The sequence below is a fragment of the Necator americanus genome, chromosome X (assembly GCF_031761385.1).
Source record: "Necator americanus strain Aroian chromosome X, whole genome shotgun sequence".
Lineage (NCBI taxonomy): Eukaryota > Metazoa > Nematoda > Chromadorea > Rhabditida > Ancylostomatidae > Necator > Necator americanus.
Genome location: NC_087376.1, coordinates 24,352,125 through 24,368,907, shown reverse-complemented (window position 1 = coordinate 24,368,907; position 16,783 = coordinate 24,352,125). Strand labels below are relative to the sequence as shown.

The 16,783-nt window shown below is 39.9% G+C and overlaps 3 protein-coding genes across 4 annotated transcripts; 1 reads left to right on the top strand and 2 right to left on the bottom strand.

Annotated features, from left to right (window-relative positions):
* Positions 1-1,799: 1,799 nt before the first annotated feature.
* RB195_025242 (uncharacterized protein) lies at positions 1,800-7,389 on the bottom strand (the record flags this gene model as incomplete). Of its 2 annotated transcripts, XM_064213298.1 has the most annotated exons (18): positions 1,800-1,965; positions 2,117-2,286; positions 2,764-2,900; positions 2,955-3,207; positions 3,261-3,348; positions 3,430-3,517; positions 3,684-3,840; positions 3,940-4,050; positions 4,554-4,700; positions 4,775-4,904; positions 4,965-5,151; positions 5,709-5,811; positions 6,309-6,485; positions 6,583-6,696; positions 6,768-6,905; positions 6,967-7,091; positions 7,153-7,298; positions 7,364-7,389. In XM_064213298.1, the coding sequence occupies 18 exons, from the start codon at positions 7,387-7,389 to the stop codon at positions 1,800-1,802; spliced, it is 2,463 nt and encodes an 820-aa protein (XP_064069179.1). The 2 variants fall into 2 exon arrangements, with proteins under 2 accessions (XP_064069179.1, XP_064069180.1); XM_064213299.1 differs by lacking the exon at positions 4,554-4,700.
* Positions 7,390-15,211: 7,822 nt separating this feature from the next.
* RB195_025241 (uncharacterized protein) lies at positions 15,212-15,483 on the bottom strand (the record flags this gene model as incomplete). The annotated part of the gene is made up of 2 exons (XM_064213297.1): positions 15,212-15,336; positions 15,384-15,483. 2 exons carry the CDS (start codon positions 15,481-15,483, stop codon positions 15,212-15,214), a joined length of 225 nt encoding a protein of 74 aa, XP_064069178.1.
* A 531-nt stretch (positions 15,484-16,014) lies between these two features.
* RB195_025240 (uncharacterized protein) lies at positions 16,015-16,263 on the top strand (the record flags this gene model as incomplete). Its single annotated transcript, XM_064213296.1, has 1 exon — positions 16,015-16,263. The coding sequence occupies one exon, from the start codon at positions 16,015-16,017 to the stop codon at positions 16,261-16,263; it is 249 nt and encodes an 82-aa protein (XP_064069177.1).
* Between the last annotated feature and the right edge of the window lie 520 nt (positions 16,264-16,783).

The window sequence follows — 16,783 nt, the reverse complement described above, 5'->3', positions numbered from 1 at the left end:
ATTCGTTTTTAGACTTTTAGCGTTTATCTAGAGCTTCAAGTTTTGCTAGCCACGGTTTATGAAGAAGTTGTGACGACCTTCCGTAACCTTTTTTTTGACGCAGAACCAAATTCATCGCCGTTAGAAGCAATGCAACATGTTTTCTTCACTAATCTTTTACAATTTTACAGTCTTCTTTAGAAATGTCAGAGTACATTTAAAAAATTACTTAGGCTAGAATACAAATACATTCTCAAATACACTGATTCTCCATAGTTTAGAAACATTATACGAGGTACTAAATGAAGCTCTCTCTTTCTCCTTTTTCTTCTTCTCCTCCAAGTCGTCCTAACGTAGAGTTATGTAAACACAGTAGAAAACATCCCTACTGTAGTTAGTTGTGGAAGTTCTGTGCACCAGAGCAATTTATACAACCGTTGCAAGCTTATGAGTTTCGTTAGAGAAAGTTCCAAAACAAGTGTTTTGGTTCATTGTCAGTTCACTCAAAGGTTATCCATTTTTCCTTAATTCCTATAGGAAGGATTTAAGAAAAACGAAATATATATGTCTGCGAGGGAAGCGTTAAGGGAGCACCCGCCTCTTATCTTTTGGTTAGTTAGAGTTAGTTAGACATACATTCCTATGTAATTCTCTAAAATTCTTCACTTTTCTCCCCACAGATATTAGCTTATTTACTCTAGGTAATATGCTAAGATTTTTTAGCAACCGATTTTGAAGAATTACATTTTAGCCAATTTATTTGATTTTGGATGGATAAGATATTATAGCATACAACGAATGAGCGCAACCCCGTTGAATCACCTCATTTCTAGCTGTCTAACTGCAGTATGGTTAAATAATGTCTATGACAGTTCTTGATATCACCAAGCGTATTTTGAAGTGCAACAGCTTATAGAGACAGTATTCCAGCAAAATGGGTTTTTCGGTTCTTTTAATACTGACTGCAAACATGGCAATCAATCAATCTACGCGTGCAATAGAAAAAACAACACAATATATTGGATTGGCCCATAAGTTCTGACGTTTTTTTTTCATTGAGATTTAGATTTGTACAAAAATAAACAAGAATTGGGCAACAAATCAATCAGTAGTGTATCCTCCGTCGTTATTTAGATTTTGTTCCTTAGTAAGATGTTCATTATTTTGTAGAGTATATAATTCTATATCAAATACATAAAACGCATTGCAAAAACTTTTCATTTTCCCTGCAAAATTTTTGCTTAAATAAAAACGCTAGGTCCTACTATATCAAAGCATTGTAAGATAATCAGGATGAGGACATGAATTTCGGGTGTCAAGGTTAAAACCTCGATTAAAAACGCTGACCAAGGCCTCTGCATACGCTCTTGTACAAGAGACAGAAACAGTTGCTCTGCTATTGAAGCAAATTTCCTGAAGGGAACGACATCAGAAGCATATTTAATAAGGAGTGAACGAGGTTCAAAGGATTGCAGTCTCCAATTTTGTGAAGAGGCAGAAGGTTGGATTCCTCGACAAAATGTGAGGAATATTAAATTATCATGAACATGAAAAGTTTGAAATCATGAAATTTAACTTGAAAAGTTCTAAAAAATGAGTGTTAATGAAAATGGTTGCTAGCAGCGCCTCAGTGTTGATTTCATAGACCAAACATGCTGGATCTTTATTGGAAATAACAGAAAGTGTAAGCCAAAAAAAAAAAAAAAAACGTATGCAAAGATACAACTTGCTTTGGACGATGCGCCCTACATTTGAAGAGCTCACTGCTCTGAGAAAACAATCACAAGTGCAGAAGAAGAAATCTTTGATTCCTGACAATCCTATACAAATGGTGTTTGCAACTTAAGCGGATTCATTTCGTTCGCCGAGTTCCGCTGATCACTTAGCACAGGTCTCACGACCGAAGTCTCACCGGGTGGAAGCGTTTGGCTCGCTTTTGCAACACGAAATCGCTCTGCATAGCTGCCTGCAATTGGTGCCATCCACCTAAAACATAAACCATTGAGGTGCTGCCCTGCTTCTCTATCTTTCCAAATTTGAAGGAAAAAAATCAAATGCCTAGTTCATCCGGTTTGACCATTGCACGCATTTCAATATTAGGTGTTCGTTGTTCCACATACGTGAAAAGAAAACTTACCTTGCTGCCTTTTTTCCTTCTTGCAGGCAGTTTTCATTGCTTATACCAGAAAACACTTTGGGAATCCAAGAGCATAGAGCCATCAACGTTTCCGAATAGATGTCATCCGCAGTTGAGTTATGAGATTTGTTTGCAAACGTAACTGCATTCGTAGAAATTTCGGGTTCACCCTAAATCCAATGAATCACAGGCTACACCTACTTATTCCCTAAGACTGTCTCACAGCATACGACTTTCTGAACATCTAGATATGGTTTGACGAAAGAAGCGCTGCGATTAGAGGTGAGAGAAGAAACTTAATTACAGTACAAGCATAAGATTCGAATGGAAAATCCGCTGTTCTATTTCACATTTATATGCTTATGGAAATTTTCTGCCAGTAGAGTCCTGACAAAACTTCGGAGAGATCTTTGCATTACATTAAATTCAACACATTATTAAGTAGTTGTAGGAAAAGTAAAGGAATGCCGTCATTGCTTTCACTTCCATTGGTCTTTATGAGTGTACAAGTTACATCGAATACATTCGTTCAAGAATCTCTTACTCAAAATAGATTTTGATTTCAACAAATAATCTTCAGGTAAATATTGTAGGTCAAGAAAAATTAGGAATTAATTGTTAGCTTATCAACAAAGTTGTTGACTTACCGCTGTGTTCCTTGGAACTGGAAAAGGTGGAGCAACTGTGCTCACCCCCTGTTGAACTCGTTGCCACCATGGTGATTGTGTAGTGACAAGAAGTGGCCACCAACGAGGGATTTTTGCTGTTGTAGTAGCTGTTGTAGCTGCAAAATTCAACAAGTGGGAGAAGTGCGACTTAGAGAATAAAATTCACAGACTGATGGTTGTTGTTGTCGACGATTTGGTTGTCGGAGACCAATCTTGAGTCGTTACGGTTGCTGGAACTTCACTAATCATTGTTGCAGAGGTGAGTGTGTCCGTGAGAATGACATGGGTGGTTGATTTCTGCATAGAGGTTGTTGGTTGTTCAGTTTCTATTTCTGTAGCTTTCGTAGTACTAGCAGTAACTGTCGTTCTAGTAGGTGGTGCTATAGAAGTAAATTTCCTTAGCGGCAATGTGACAAGTCCTTTCTGAAATGATGCAGTGTTACTATCTCAACTACGTTTCAACGAATGATTCGAACCTTTTTTTCCGCAGGCCGGAATTGACTGCTACCATTGGTTGTAGAGGAGGTATCTTCCGGTAGCCCAAGATCATGTTTTGAGAAAAATCTGAATAGCATCGTAAGCCATTAGAGTCAGAATTACTGAAGGAATAACTAAAAATTAACAAATTAATGTTGAAATATGCACCTGTTGTGGAATCCGAAGGGTATCGAAATGGGCACAAACGCTCTGCCGATTTCAGTCATGGACTCCGCATCTATTACAAGAAACAGTCCTAGAATAAATTCTATCTTTTATTTTTGGCACCAGACTGTTCTCTGCTAATCGACTACGTCTTTGATGTCTATAAATATGTATGTAAATTCACTTGAGGCCAGTTCATTTTCAAGCAAACCTGTGTGTGCTTTGGTTAGTTATACTTATGTATTAAAATAAAACACCTTTGTTCTCAAGAACGTCAAGAGCTCGAACAAGCAGGACGCCATCGTCCTCCCTGCGTGCTTCGGGTTTTGCAACGAACCATGGTTCATGGAGAACAATATTGGCTTCGGCTTGAAACTCCTGATTCCGCAAACCAGCCGGCTCATCGACGTTGATCTAAACCAACGAATAATTCTCAAGTCATAAATGAGAGGAAACGGATTTATTTTATTTACGAATTTATTTATTTTACACGAAATGGAAGTTTAGCCTTACCTTGATAATGCGATTTCCGCTAGCGAATGGGTACTCAACAATATATGACCATTGGTAAGGCTTTTGTTCATATTTGTGATTTATTTGAGGGAAATCGGCCGCAATTGTCTCCTGAACAATTTCCTTTTCATATATGTTCATCGATTAAAGACAGCGTATCACGAAATTGACGGACTGCGGAAATCCCGAGGAAAACTTGGCTTTCGGATTACAGATAACTGGGCGTGTGTGGCTCCGCTCGTCTTCCCCTAATCGACGTGAAAAACCGCGTTGAAGAAGTCGTTCTTCCCTACGAGGTTATTTGCAACGCACCACCGTTGTGCAAGCGCCGCACTCACGAGTGGGCGGTCGAAGTTTCCTAACCTCCAACTGAAACCAATGAATGGACTGCTGAGAACCCGGTACAGGGGTGCGCGTTCTAACCTACTTTGTAGGAACTAAAGAGGTTCCCACGCCATATTTTAGGACGACTGAGACGAGTTGAGCAGGGCCACGCTCGTTTCCGTAATCTACAATCCGAACTCTTCATTTTCCTTGAGGTTTCCGTACCACGTGAATTTTGTGATACGTCGCCTCTAAGGTAAACTAAGGTCAGTAAAGACTTTTATAATTACTTGTGGAAGAAGGTAGTTATACATAACCCTCCGCAGTCTCGGATCAAGTGTGAAACGTAACACTCTAGCTGTATTCGGATAAAGCTGAGAAGTAAGGAAATCGGTGTAGTAGTATTTGACGTAAGGGTCATGGGAATCATATACAACCTATAAATAATGTGATAAATTCATGAGAGGTGCAAGAAGAACTACGGAAATAACTACGGAAATAATGGATTCACCATGTCAGCAATTATATTACCATCCGGTGAATCATAAGCGTTCAGTTGATGAGTAATGAACATTGAGGGGAAAACTTCTAGAGGCTGTTCCATAGCAAACTCCCTAGTTTTCTTGTTGAAAAGAAGGAATCTAAAATACAGTTCAAAATTCTGAAAAAAAAAGAAATCTATGAATTCTTTTGAGAAATACCTCAACGGAACCATGTCGTAGAAATCCATACCCCATAGTCCGCCCTTTTGGATAGAAGATCTCGTGTTGGTAAGTGGGGGCTCTTTGAACTTGCACGGATTTATCAGAAGCGAAGTGATTGGAATCACTACGTATGTCTCCGTTGAAGTTATTGAATGGATGTAACCGGGGAGTAGTGTTTTATCTCCTGAAGAAATATCAATCCTTTACATTTCTTTCGCTGCATCTAATGAACTAAACATATTTTGGTGTTAAATTAGATATTTATTTGATGAGAAATGATAGTTTGTCATTTCAAAGTTAGATTTATATGCAGTTACTAAATCGGTTTCAATAGGAAAAAGACGTGTGGAACGTGCATAGTGTTGGTGCGTGCTTTCTCTCATTATCAACTTTTGCTTCGTAGAGTTTGCTCGCGCGATTATTTTGGAGGACCACTATATTTGTACATACGATTAACGTGCGCTACTTCGAACCAACGCGCTGACCAACCGGCATAGGGAAGCTACGCGAATCGGTTTCCCGGTATTAAATTACAGAATCAAATACCGACGAATTCTCCGAATGTAGTAAAAACAATCACGGGACAGTGTGCGATCATGTAATCTATGGTTATCACTTTAAAAATCTTGGTACATATGGAGCAGTCCATCAAAATGATATATTTATTAACACAAACCAGAATACTAGTCGTGGAAAACTGTAGCAAAATAAGTAACAGTAGCGCAGAAATGAAGAACAAACCAATGTACTCTTCTTTCTTGCCGCATGCTTTGGAATCCCAAACTCCATAGTCATACAAACCAGCAATTCGACGAACTCCATTATTATCCACGGTAAATACACCCTTAAGTAAGAAAAATGTAATGTTTTTACAACAAAATAGAATTTGAGGCCAGTTTTAGTCGACTTTCATTATTTGCCCAGTAAATATTCCAAAAAAGAAAATAATTACTTCCAAGAAAGTGTGAAACATTGTGAGAATTGTAGAAAAGGGGGAAAGATCAGAGCATCGCGAATAATTTCATACGATCAGTTCTGCTTCCATTATAAGAAGTCATAAAGTTAAGTGATTTGTAGGTTGAATTGTATAGCTATGCAACAACCATAAAACATCACCTATTGCATAAGCTCTTTATTCATTATATTTTCTTCCATCATTTTGTTATTGCTTGAGAAAATGCTGAAAGAAGATCTAATGATTAAAGTAGCTTATTTCTAACACTTTGTTTTTCCGTTTTTTTAAAACATTTTGTTAGCTGATCGTATGTGACAACCCTACGTAATTTATTCACAACTATTTTCAGGGAATAATATTTTGATAGTTCTGAGGTGATGAGCAACCTGGTAGAATCGTTGTTCTTCAAAATTCATTGCAGAGAATGATCCCCAAATAGTACCATCCGGATCATTCCGCTCATGAATGGCCATGGATATTGGTATCATTGTTGGTCTTGGAGTTGAGAAGATATCGTTTTGCTCAGTAAATTTGAACAATTTGAACTTGTTCAGTGTACGGGGCTAAAATACACTACATCTTTGCATGTATCGCTAAAAAATACTTCTTACGGTGAAAATTATTAGTATAGGTTTTGCTTGGTGACTCTAAAAGACGTACATCAAATTCATATCCAACCCAATATGGAGCCTCCGTCCCCGCGAGAATTCTATGTCCTACTTTCCAGAAATCGAGATTTGGATGAAAACGAGCAGAATCAGGGTTGGGTGGGATCTGAAGGAACGCTGAGCAAATAAAGTGCAAAAGATCTCAGCTAATAGTGCTGAAAATGAGGTGAAGAATACCTGTTCCCATCTTGACATCGCTGTAATGTTATAATCGGACCATCCAGCCCAAGGTACTCCAGAATTCGTAATATTGCGATCATAGAATTCCCAGATCTTATATGGTTGAGATGGATAATATTGTGAGGAAAACACGACCTAAATCAAGAAATAGACTTAGCTTAGATTTTCTAAAACTATATCGTATTGTGAAGTATACTTGTCCATTCCTGATGTGGAAAGATGCAACTGCTCCAATCGCATCTATCATGTGATTAAGTTTTTTTCCTGGTGGAGCAGAACTATTCCCATAAGATGCTGATAACTGACACAGGAAAAATCCGTCTAAAATGTATATGTAAAAACTAATAGAGCTATGATGTTATTATTTCCTATTATATGCCACCTAGAAATTTAGGAATGTTCTTGCTAGGACAGTACAGCTCCCGGTACTTATCTCCATCCCATGCATCGGGAAATCCCAAATATGAATTTTCAAACGATTGATTAAGAACTGCCGGCAGCAGAACAAGCAACGAAGCCAGTATTTTCCTTAAAAATTCATTGAAACCAATGAATTTGGAGAAGAGATCAATTGTGGGTGCATTTCCATATACCTCATCGGTGTTACCCGCAGAGTCATAGCAAAGAACTGTTGCAGTCAAAGTACAGATAGATGTAGCAAGAGAGTCACGTAGGTGTCGAAGTTGGCTGTGAAGTAAGTGAGTGACCAAGAGCAAGGGGCGGCGTTTTACTTGGTCCGAGGAAAGGGATTAGGACCAACGTTGCTACAGAGCGTGAGCTGATTCTCTCCTGTGTACACACTCTTTCTACCATTTCCGTTTTCCAAATCTTCCGCTTTGTTTTTCCTTCACGATCCTACAAATCGTGGTGCCGCGATTCTGCGAAATTATCACAAAGCAAGAAAATGGGCAAGATGTGTTGGACGTTAGTGTATGTATACTTCAGTGTCTACGGTATGCTTTTTTCGAGACCGAACAGATAAGAATAATGTAATGCAAAACCAACTGCACTCAGACAGAGCTTGGCTTTATCGGAGGGTGAAATAACTGTAATAGGAAAAAATTTCACAAATTTCAAAAAAAAAGGAATCTTTTGAAAGGCTTACAAACATTAGATGTCTCACGGCGCCGGTATTCTGAAGAAAAAAAAATATAATCCTTAGGGATTCATTCTTCTGTTTCGATGTTAAAATTTCTTCTTTGAATCGTGCTTTATGGAATAAATGCAGGAAATAAATGTTGCCTTCAGGAACAATCTGTGATCTTTTTTTTCAAACTTTAAAATGCACTACAAGTATTGGCGAAGCCTACTAAGCGTCCTTTGAGAGAGAATTTCTCGGACTACAACACCACATTGTCCTTAATTTCCATTTTTATTGGTAGAGATTTTTCAGATCATTAAAATGGAGCATTTGTGACACATTTGACTTGTTGAATTTATTCGAGATCATCCGAAACTGCTCGCGAGGTTCTGCATTGTGTATGGAGAACATCGAATGTGGTATGAAGAACTCAGAAAAGGGCAAAAAAGAATTGAAAAAGGTAAAAAAAAATCATAAAGAAGATGAAGAACAGTAAATGACAACGAAAGATCTACGGAATGATAAGGTAGAAGGAGTTGGAAAGGATAGGAATAACATCAACGAGACGATATTACCATACGATAACTTTTATTTCGGAGTGCATTTTCAGGTTTGAGAAGGCGCTAATGGATAATTCATTAACAAAGGTAAAAAAGGATAAAGTTTCTGGCGTTAACCAATCCACTTGGGATGCGGCCCCACGTTCACTTCAATTCAGAATCGTTTGAGGTTCACGAACGTGTAACTGGCTTATACAATGACTAGCGAGGGCTAGTCGATGTGTCAAGTTAGTGTTTTTATCCTCCCAGACAAGTCTGATACCAATTCATCGACTCCGGAGGAATGAAAGGCTTGGAAAGCACTAGGGCGGATTCGAACCTCCGATCGATCGTGCAGGAAGCGGAACCTCTAGCCGCTACACTACACTCGCCCTCTCCTTGACAAAATAGTTAATAAATTAATAAATGGTCATATTTATGAGATTAGGACGCGGATTAATTTCATCATCTTCTTCCTCTAACATCACATTTGCAAATTTCTGTTCTTATTTTTAAGTGATAACCGTTCATATCAGGTTCCTTTATTAAAGTGCTTACAATTCCTTTATTAAAATGTCCCTTTTTTTCTACAAGACGAGTTAAAGGCAGTGTACTATGGAACTAACGATGTTGGGAACTCATTGGGCTAATACAGAGCTCGAAATGAAGATTACGAGTATGAAAGAGGCCACGCTCAATCCCCCTTAATCGTCTACAAAAATGGCGCGGGAAACGTCTGTTCCTATGAGGTGCGCGAGAACGTGCCACTTTTGTGCATGTTCCAATCCCCTCAGCAGCATATTTGCTGGTTTTACTCGGATAGACTGTTTAGGAGACCTCATTGGTTCTCGACCGCGTGCTCGTGGATACGTCACATGCACAATAGTGATGCGTTCTCACGTATCTCGTGGAAACTAAAACCGTTTCCCACGCTGATCTTCAGGGCGATAGAGGAAATTGAACGGGGCTACGCTCATACCTGTAATTTACACACCGAGCTCCGTATTTGCCCATAGAGACCTCAAGATCGGCAATTTCGTGATACACTTGCTTTTAAGTGTGGAAAAATTGTCACAGAGTATTTACTTATGAAACAAATATGTACCTAAGGATATAGCATCGTTTAATGCTTTTTTTGAACTATACAGATAAGTACGAGTCAAATTTCTCAACTGAACGCATCCATTTCAGTACTAATAGGGTACTATTTGTAAAACGAATACATTTTAGATCACAACTATTCATCGTGATTGCCTTTGAGGCTTAGAAAGCTTTATAAAAAAAAACTGGGACAAGATTTTGATGGCTAGTCATAGAGGGTTATGTTTGTTATAAAGTTACAACAACCCCGCAGTGTAGTTTCTCTTTTTGATCTGATTCTGGTGAATAAATGCCTATTATTCTAACAGATAGGAAAATTTCTTTGTCAAGAGCTTTTTCTCTACATTGTCTTGCCACTAAACTATACTTTCAGCATTCTCATCCCTGATCAGCAAAAACACATAACAGTGTAGATGGAACAATCTATGTACACTGTTATGTGTTCTACATAATTATTAATCGGTATGAAAGTGAAGTAATCACGCAAAGAAATTCGTTAAATACGATTACACTGCACATCGGCGAACAAGTATCATTCGTTAGAAAAATTGAGGTTAAGGATGTACTCGCAGAACATTAATTGTGCCTTCCACAATCCAATAAAATGAAATGGTTTTGTTATTGATGCATCTTCAATGAGAACGAAAGCAAAGAATCCTCAAAAAAGTGCATGAGAAAGTTTTTATTGGTGGACCAGTTACAAGAGATGCTCCTGTGTACACTTTTGTTTTTTTCCTTCTTTGTAATTAAATATAATGCTCAATTCAAATTTTCAAACCTCTGTCGCAGATGTGTCCACAGAGCATCAAAACAGGAGAGCAGAGTTTAGTTGCACTCTTAGACAGACTTAGCTTAGACAAGAACCATCCGAATACAAGAATTCTATGAGAGTAAGCACTCTTGTGCAGCTGGCTAATTTGAACGAAGAGCATTCAAACACAATCAGAATGGGAGAGTAACACTGTGTGGAGTTTGAACAAAGAAGCAGTGTATAAGCAGCCTACCAGTGTTTCGCAGCTCAGAGCATTCTTGTATTCCAAGGCGTCGTAGCATTGTGTTACCATTCTATTAGCCTACTCATTTTATGCTTTGCCTTAACCATGTTGTTGCTCTTTTTCTTGTGTTTAATCACCTATTTATATTAGGTGTTTATGTTCGTTTGAGCTTCATCTGTTTGGTTTCACTTAAGTTTTATTACCCAAGTTTGACGCAACACCTGTGGCAACAAATCCACTGAACTACCGTCAATACAACATCCTTACAATGTTCAAAATATGGAGGAAAATTTCGCAAAAGGGCTACTTACTTTTCATTGTTGGCAGAGCGACTTTACCTCTTAGTACTTGAAGAGACCAAGCACAACTAGTTTTATGGTTTTCTGTAATTCACTGTTTTGCACTGTAGTTTTTGTGTTCTTGGATTCTTGGTGCTTTTTCGTAGGTAATTCAGAACAAGAATATAGTGAAGCACTTTGAATTGTGTTCGTGATTAACACAGAAAAGGTAATAATTTTATTGAGAGCGTGCTTTGACTGGTGTACTAAGGCGAAGGCACTCAGTGCGCATTTGAGATACAAATAAAAATAAAAGATTTCCGTGCACCATACGGAACTTTAGATGACTTCGGGCAAACTATTCTCCTTATTGTCTCGGTATGAACTAAATAGCATTCAGCAGTCTTTTCTCAGCAACAGGTCTACATCATAATAACCCAAATTCTTGATTTATACGCTTGTTTTTCTAGAACATTTAACGCACGAATTATCTCGCGATCTTTGAGTTACTGAGTGAGGAAGCACTTTTTCTTTACTGCTTGGAAGACGGACGTCCTGTGTTCGCATTGCCGCTGAAACAAGATTTTACTGTACGAGATTATTGCAGTATATCTGCCAATCGAACACCTTGTAGAAAATAGTGCGCCGGAACGCTCGAAGCCGTATCTTCCTGGCCGTTTTCTACGGCAATTAGGAAGAAATGAACGGAATCACCCTCCTCCCCATAATATACAACCCCGTATACGAATACTCCAGATTCGTGGGATGATGCCTTTAAATGGAACCAGCAACCAATCTCTAATGCTCATTCTGTTGTTTCGGCTTAGTTTGGTAAGTTTAGCAAGTTTGATATATTTTCCATAGTTAAAATGGTTGGTTTTGGTAGAAGCTATCAGGCACACTTCTTTGCTTCAAACATGTGAAACGATTGTTGGATGGAATCTGGTGAACAAATACTATTGCGGGATCGCAGATATGGAGCTGATTTACTAGTTTTTTAGCACCTTAGAACTGTGTTTCAAACTTGTAAACAATGTTTTCTCTTATTCTTATTTTTACTAGCAAATAACATCGCAGTGGTTTTTCCATCGCAGTACTATCGATATGTCTCTGTGCCAGCCCGACCAAACTTTCGAAGTATTAATACGGCGCACTGGATCGAAAACTGCTTCAAAACAAGGTCACCAATTTCCTGAAAGATGGCACTCCAGCTATACTTCAACCATTTCATATTCAAAAAATAGTTACTATCCTAGAAAAAATAATGCAGTGTTGTGTGTGAGCATTCGAGATTTATGAAGAAACTAAAGTACTCTCAATGCTAGTTTCGTAAGATCGTAAGAACCTAGGATAAACTAGAATGATATGCAACCATTTTTACTAAGGGAAAACTGCATTTATTAGTGACGAGGAATTAACTTTATATGACTAGAAATCCTCGATTTTGCCGAGATAGGCTGCTTTAGTCACGACCGCAATCGCTTTTGCTATCTGAGTGTTTTCCTCTTTTGATTTTTTAACTTCCGTCCAAGTGACCCATGAGGGCATCATCAAAATGTGAGGCGGAGGAAAACAGAATGGTATACGAAGCAGACGTGACGGAATGACTTCTTATTTGACGCATAGAACAGTTCAACGACGACTGTGCTCTAAACGCCGGCGCCACGCGATCGCACCATTTCTGGATGACGGCTTCAACTTACGATCAAGAGATGTTGAGGGGTGAGGTATTCAGATCGAAAAAAAGCTTTGCATATTTTCATTGGTGATATTGGGATCCATGATGATGATATTTGAATGGTTAGAGGGAGGGGTGTTGTTCACGACTATGAGTGTGTTCACGCTCAATATCACAACCGTCTAGTAATTAAGAAAAGGGATGCGAAACAGCCCTGGTTGCACCGGTCCCTCCAACTATGCAACATGATGTACCAGAGCAATGACAATCCACAATTCTTCCGCAATTGTGCGAGATCAATTGCTTATGCTGCTTAGTGTGTACATTTATTTAAACGTTGAACAATGGAGGAATTGCTTGCGTTCTTTCGCGTAACAATCGTGCATCGTAGGGAGACCGGTGCAACCAAGTCTCTTTCTCACGACTTTTCTGAATTACTAGACGGACTTGAGCGTGATCGTACTCATACTCGTCAACCACATCTACAACCTTAACTAATTGTGGAGAGATCATCCTAGATTTCGTGCTACGCTGCCTTTAATTTGTTTCCTGCGGATTTTCTTCTTTAATTGGTGATGAGTCGCTCAAAGATACAGACACCTCATCTTTATGGATGGTAGAACATAACGGATTAAGCATGACGTTGTTTCTGGTGTTGTACTCCATTTGATTTCTCGGCAGTGGCAATACACGGTCGAGTATTTGATCCCTGCTACAACCAGAGCTCACGCGGAATGGTAAAACTGTGAGATAGAAGGAAAATATGATTCAGTCACTTTGTCTGATTAGATTTACATATATTTATATTTATTTATTTATTTATTTTATATATATGTAATGCATGTATGCACATATAAATATAATTGAAAATCCATTTGAATGCAATTTATTGAAATACCAGCCTGACGTCTGGCTAAAGCCGGACTTCGGACTCTTTTTTTTTGTGTTCGCTTCGCTCGCCTTCACCGATCAATAAGAAATGACAGTAGCGACATTTCTTGTAAAATTAGAGTTGTTTTCTTCTATCAACGACTTCGTCAATTTTTTTACCCGGAAATTTAAGCATACATGAAGGATTTTATGATTTTTCCCTGAACGCGTTAGTTCTATACCTGAAGAACAATCAAACATGATTTTACATCTATGTTTCTCTCAAACCTCCACAATTTGGAAACATTATTTAAAGTATGGGTTTCCTCCGTTCTCAAATATTAGCAAAGAATGATGTGCTTACATGAAATGACATGAATATCACTGTCGCTGTGATAAAAATAATGTTCTACGTCAGATCGTGTAAACCGTTGGCTACCATTGTATTTAAGCAGCCGCTCGCACGTGTGTTTCCACTTTTGGAGGAAAGGATGTTAGCAGCATCAGGGAGGCATGCTGAGAAGTAGATATGCGAAGGAACCATAGAAACCCATTCTACCGCGTTGGGGCTCCCGCGAACCAATGCGACGCAGTGGGACCGTCCCACACCATTTTACAGCTATCTGGTCCGGACACGAATTCGACGCCGTAGGACCCATTTCACCCAATTTTACGGCGTTGGATCTCCAGCGCACCAAACCGACGCCATGGTATCCGTCTTCCTCTTTTTGGAATTTCTTGACTGAGACACTACAGAGACGCACACACTGACAGAAGAAGCCGGTTATTATATAGCATGATTGTTTGGAAATTTGGAAGTATATATTCACATAATGGCCGCGGGACCCATTCTATAGCTATCCGGTGCCGGCGCACCAATCCGATTTTTCGAAATCCGTGACACACACACACACACACACACACACACACACACACACACACACACACACACACACACACACACACACACACACACACACACACACACACACACACACACACACACACACACACACACACACACACACACACACACACACACACACACACACACACACACACACACACACACACACACACACACACACACACACACACACACACACACACACACACACACACACACACACACACACACACACACACACACACACACACACACACACACACACACACACACACACACACACACACACACACACACACACACACACACACACACACACACACACACACACACACACACACACACACACACACACACACACACACACACACACACACACACACACACACACACACACACACACACACACACACACACACACACACACACACACACACACACACACACACACACACACACACACACACACACACACACACACACACACACACACACACACACACACACACACACACACACACACACACACACACACACACACACACACACACACACACACACACGCGAACTAAGGTCGTTAATATATGTCATCAATCATGATTATGTTTAGAAACTCAGCGCAACAGTTCCATAAGAAGATTGCGAAGGTTTCCTAGTAATCTGAGCAGTTTTAAAATGAAAAAAAAAATAAATGAAATGGTAGCTTTGTGCTATTGAACAGAAAGAAAGCACATGGAATGGAGTAGTAGACATAAATTATAAGATAAATTAGCAAATGAATAAACGAACTCTTTGTAGAGCGTTAAAAAAAGATAAAAGCGTTATAATGGAAGAATGGTGAGCGCTGTCCAATACTAAGCATGCCGTTCGCTTCCTCATTTATCCATAGTTGATGTTATGGATGCGATCAGTTCTAGACTTTTCTCTTCAAGTGATGCTGTGATCAAACGTTTAAAAAACTTTCGCATTCGATTCTTCTTTTCTTGCCATGTTTAAATTGAGTTCTCTTCTTCTTTTTCTTCTTCTTCTTCTTCTTCTGCCTGGCGTTTGTCCCGGGTTGTTGCAGGGTCCGCCTTCCTGCTTCTTGTCTTCCATTTGGTTCTATCCATTGCATCAGCTGTACACAAACGTGCATCTATCATATCCAGCTTCACACGGTCTAACCATCTTTGGCCTCCCACGCGGCCTCACGCCTGAAACGTCGAGCTTCAGAGCGGTTTTGCCAACAGAATTGTCCTCTCGCCGCAATACGTGACCAAACCATCTCAGTCGCGCTTCCTTCATCTTCTCAGTTATCGGGACGACGCCGAAGATGGAGCGTACAGTGTCGTTGGATACTTTGTCTTTTAGCGTTACACCTATATTTCACCTCAACATCCACACTTCCATAGCGTGGAACACTTTTTCCAAGGCTTTCCAAGGCTCATCGCCCAGCACTCGCATCCACAAAGAGCAACAGGACGCACAACCGTCCTATAGATCTTCGACTTCAGTCGGACAGGGACTTTCTTGTCGCACAGTACGCAATGCCATTTTCCATTTCATCTATGCCGCATTAACACGTGCTTGACCTTCTTGATCAATGTCGCTAGTGGAAGTCACTTTGGATCCAAGGTACTTAAAGCAGTCCACGTTGTTTAATTCGGTGACATCGACACAAATTGAAACATCCATTATCCTTGGTCCCAAACCCACGTACTCAGCTTTTGATATATTGAGGCGCAATCCATGTTGGTGCAGCCAAACCTTTCAGGACTGTACATGTTTTTGAAGATCTCAAGACTCCGACGCAAGCATGACATCGTCGGCAAAGAGTATGGTCCGCGGATGCTGCTTCTGGATTCCACTTGTTATCGTCTCCATGCACAGTATGGAGTCTGCAGCAGGGGTGAGAGTGATGAACCCTGATGAACCCCTACTTGTACAGGGAATGGCCTGCTTGAGCAAACCGTACAACGCTGGTGCCGCGTGCCAAGGTCGTGACAGCTATCTTGAAAGGGGTGTTATCACGACACTGTCTGCGATGAGCACCTTAAGTGGTTGATGTTTTTGATCTTACAAGTCCGTCGAGATGCTCCTTGAAGTGGGTACATAGTAGTCTTCCGTCATAGTTTCGCCAATGAACTCAGCCCCACATAACTGGCAGGTGATTAGATAACCCCCGATGCCACGCAATCACCCTGCCTCCCATTCGGACAAACGATGCAGTTAGGTGTCTCAAAAAGCCTGTCATAGGCACGGTTGCGGACTAGTTGTTGCTTCAGGTTCAAGTTCGCTCGCACTGCATTGCTCATATCATCCGAAATGAAAGAAAAGCAAAAGGGGATCTTTGTTGTTTGTTGTATTATGTGATACCGCCGCTCAGTTACATGGCTCCGATTTGAATGGGAAACCTTTGCTGACTGAGCAATCTGGTTAACCATATTTACGGAGACAATGCGCCCTTGTGCCTCAAATGAAACCGTTGCAGCTGTCTTAAACATATTTTCAATGACTGATTTTTTGGTTATCCAAAGGTGCGCCGATTGGTACTCAACGAGAATGTCCTTACAACTCGGTTATAT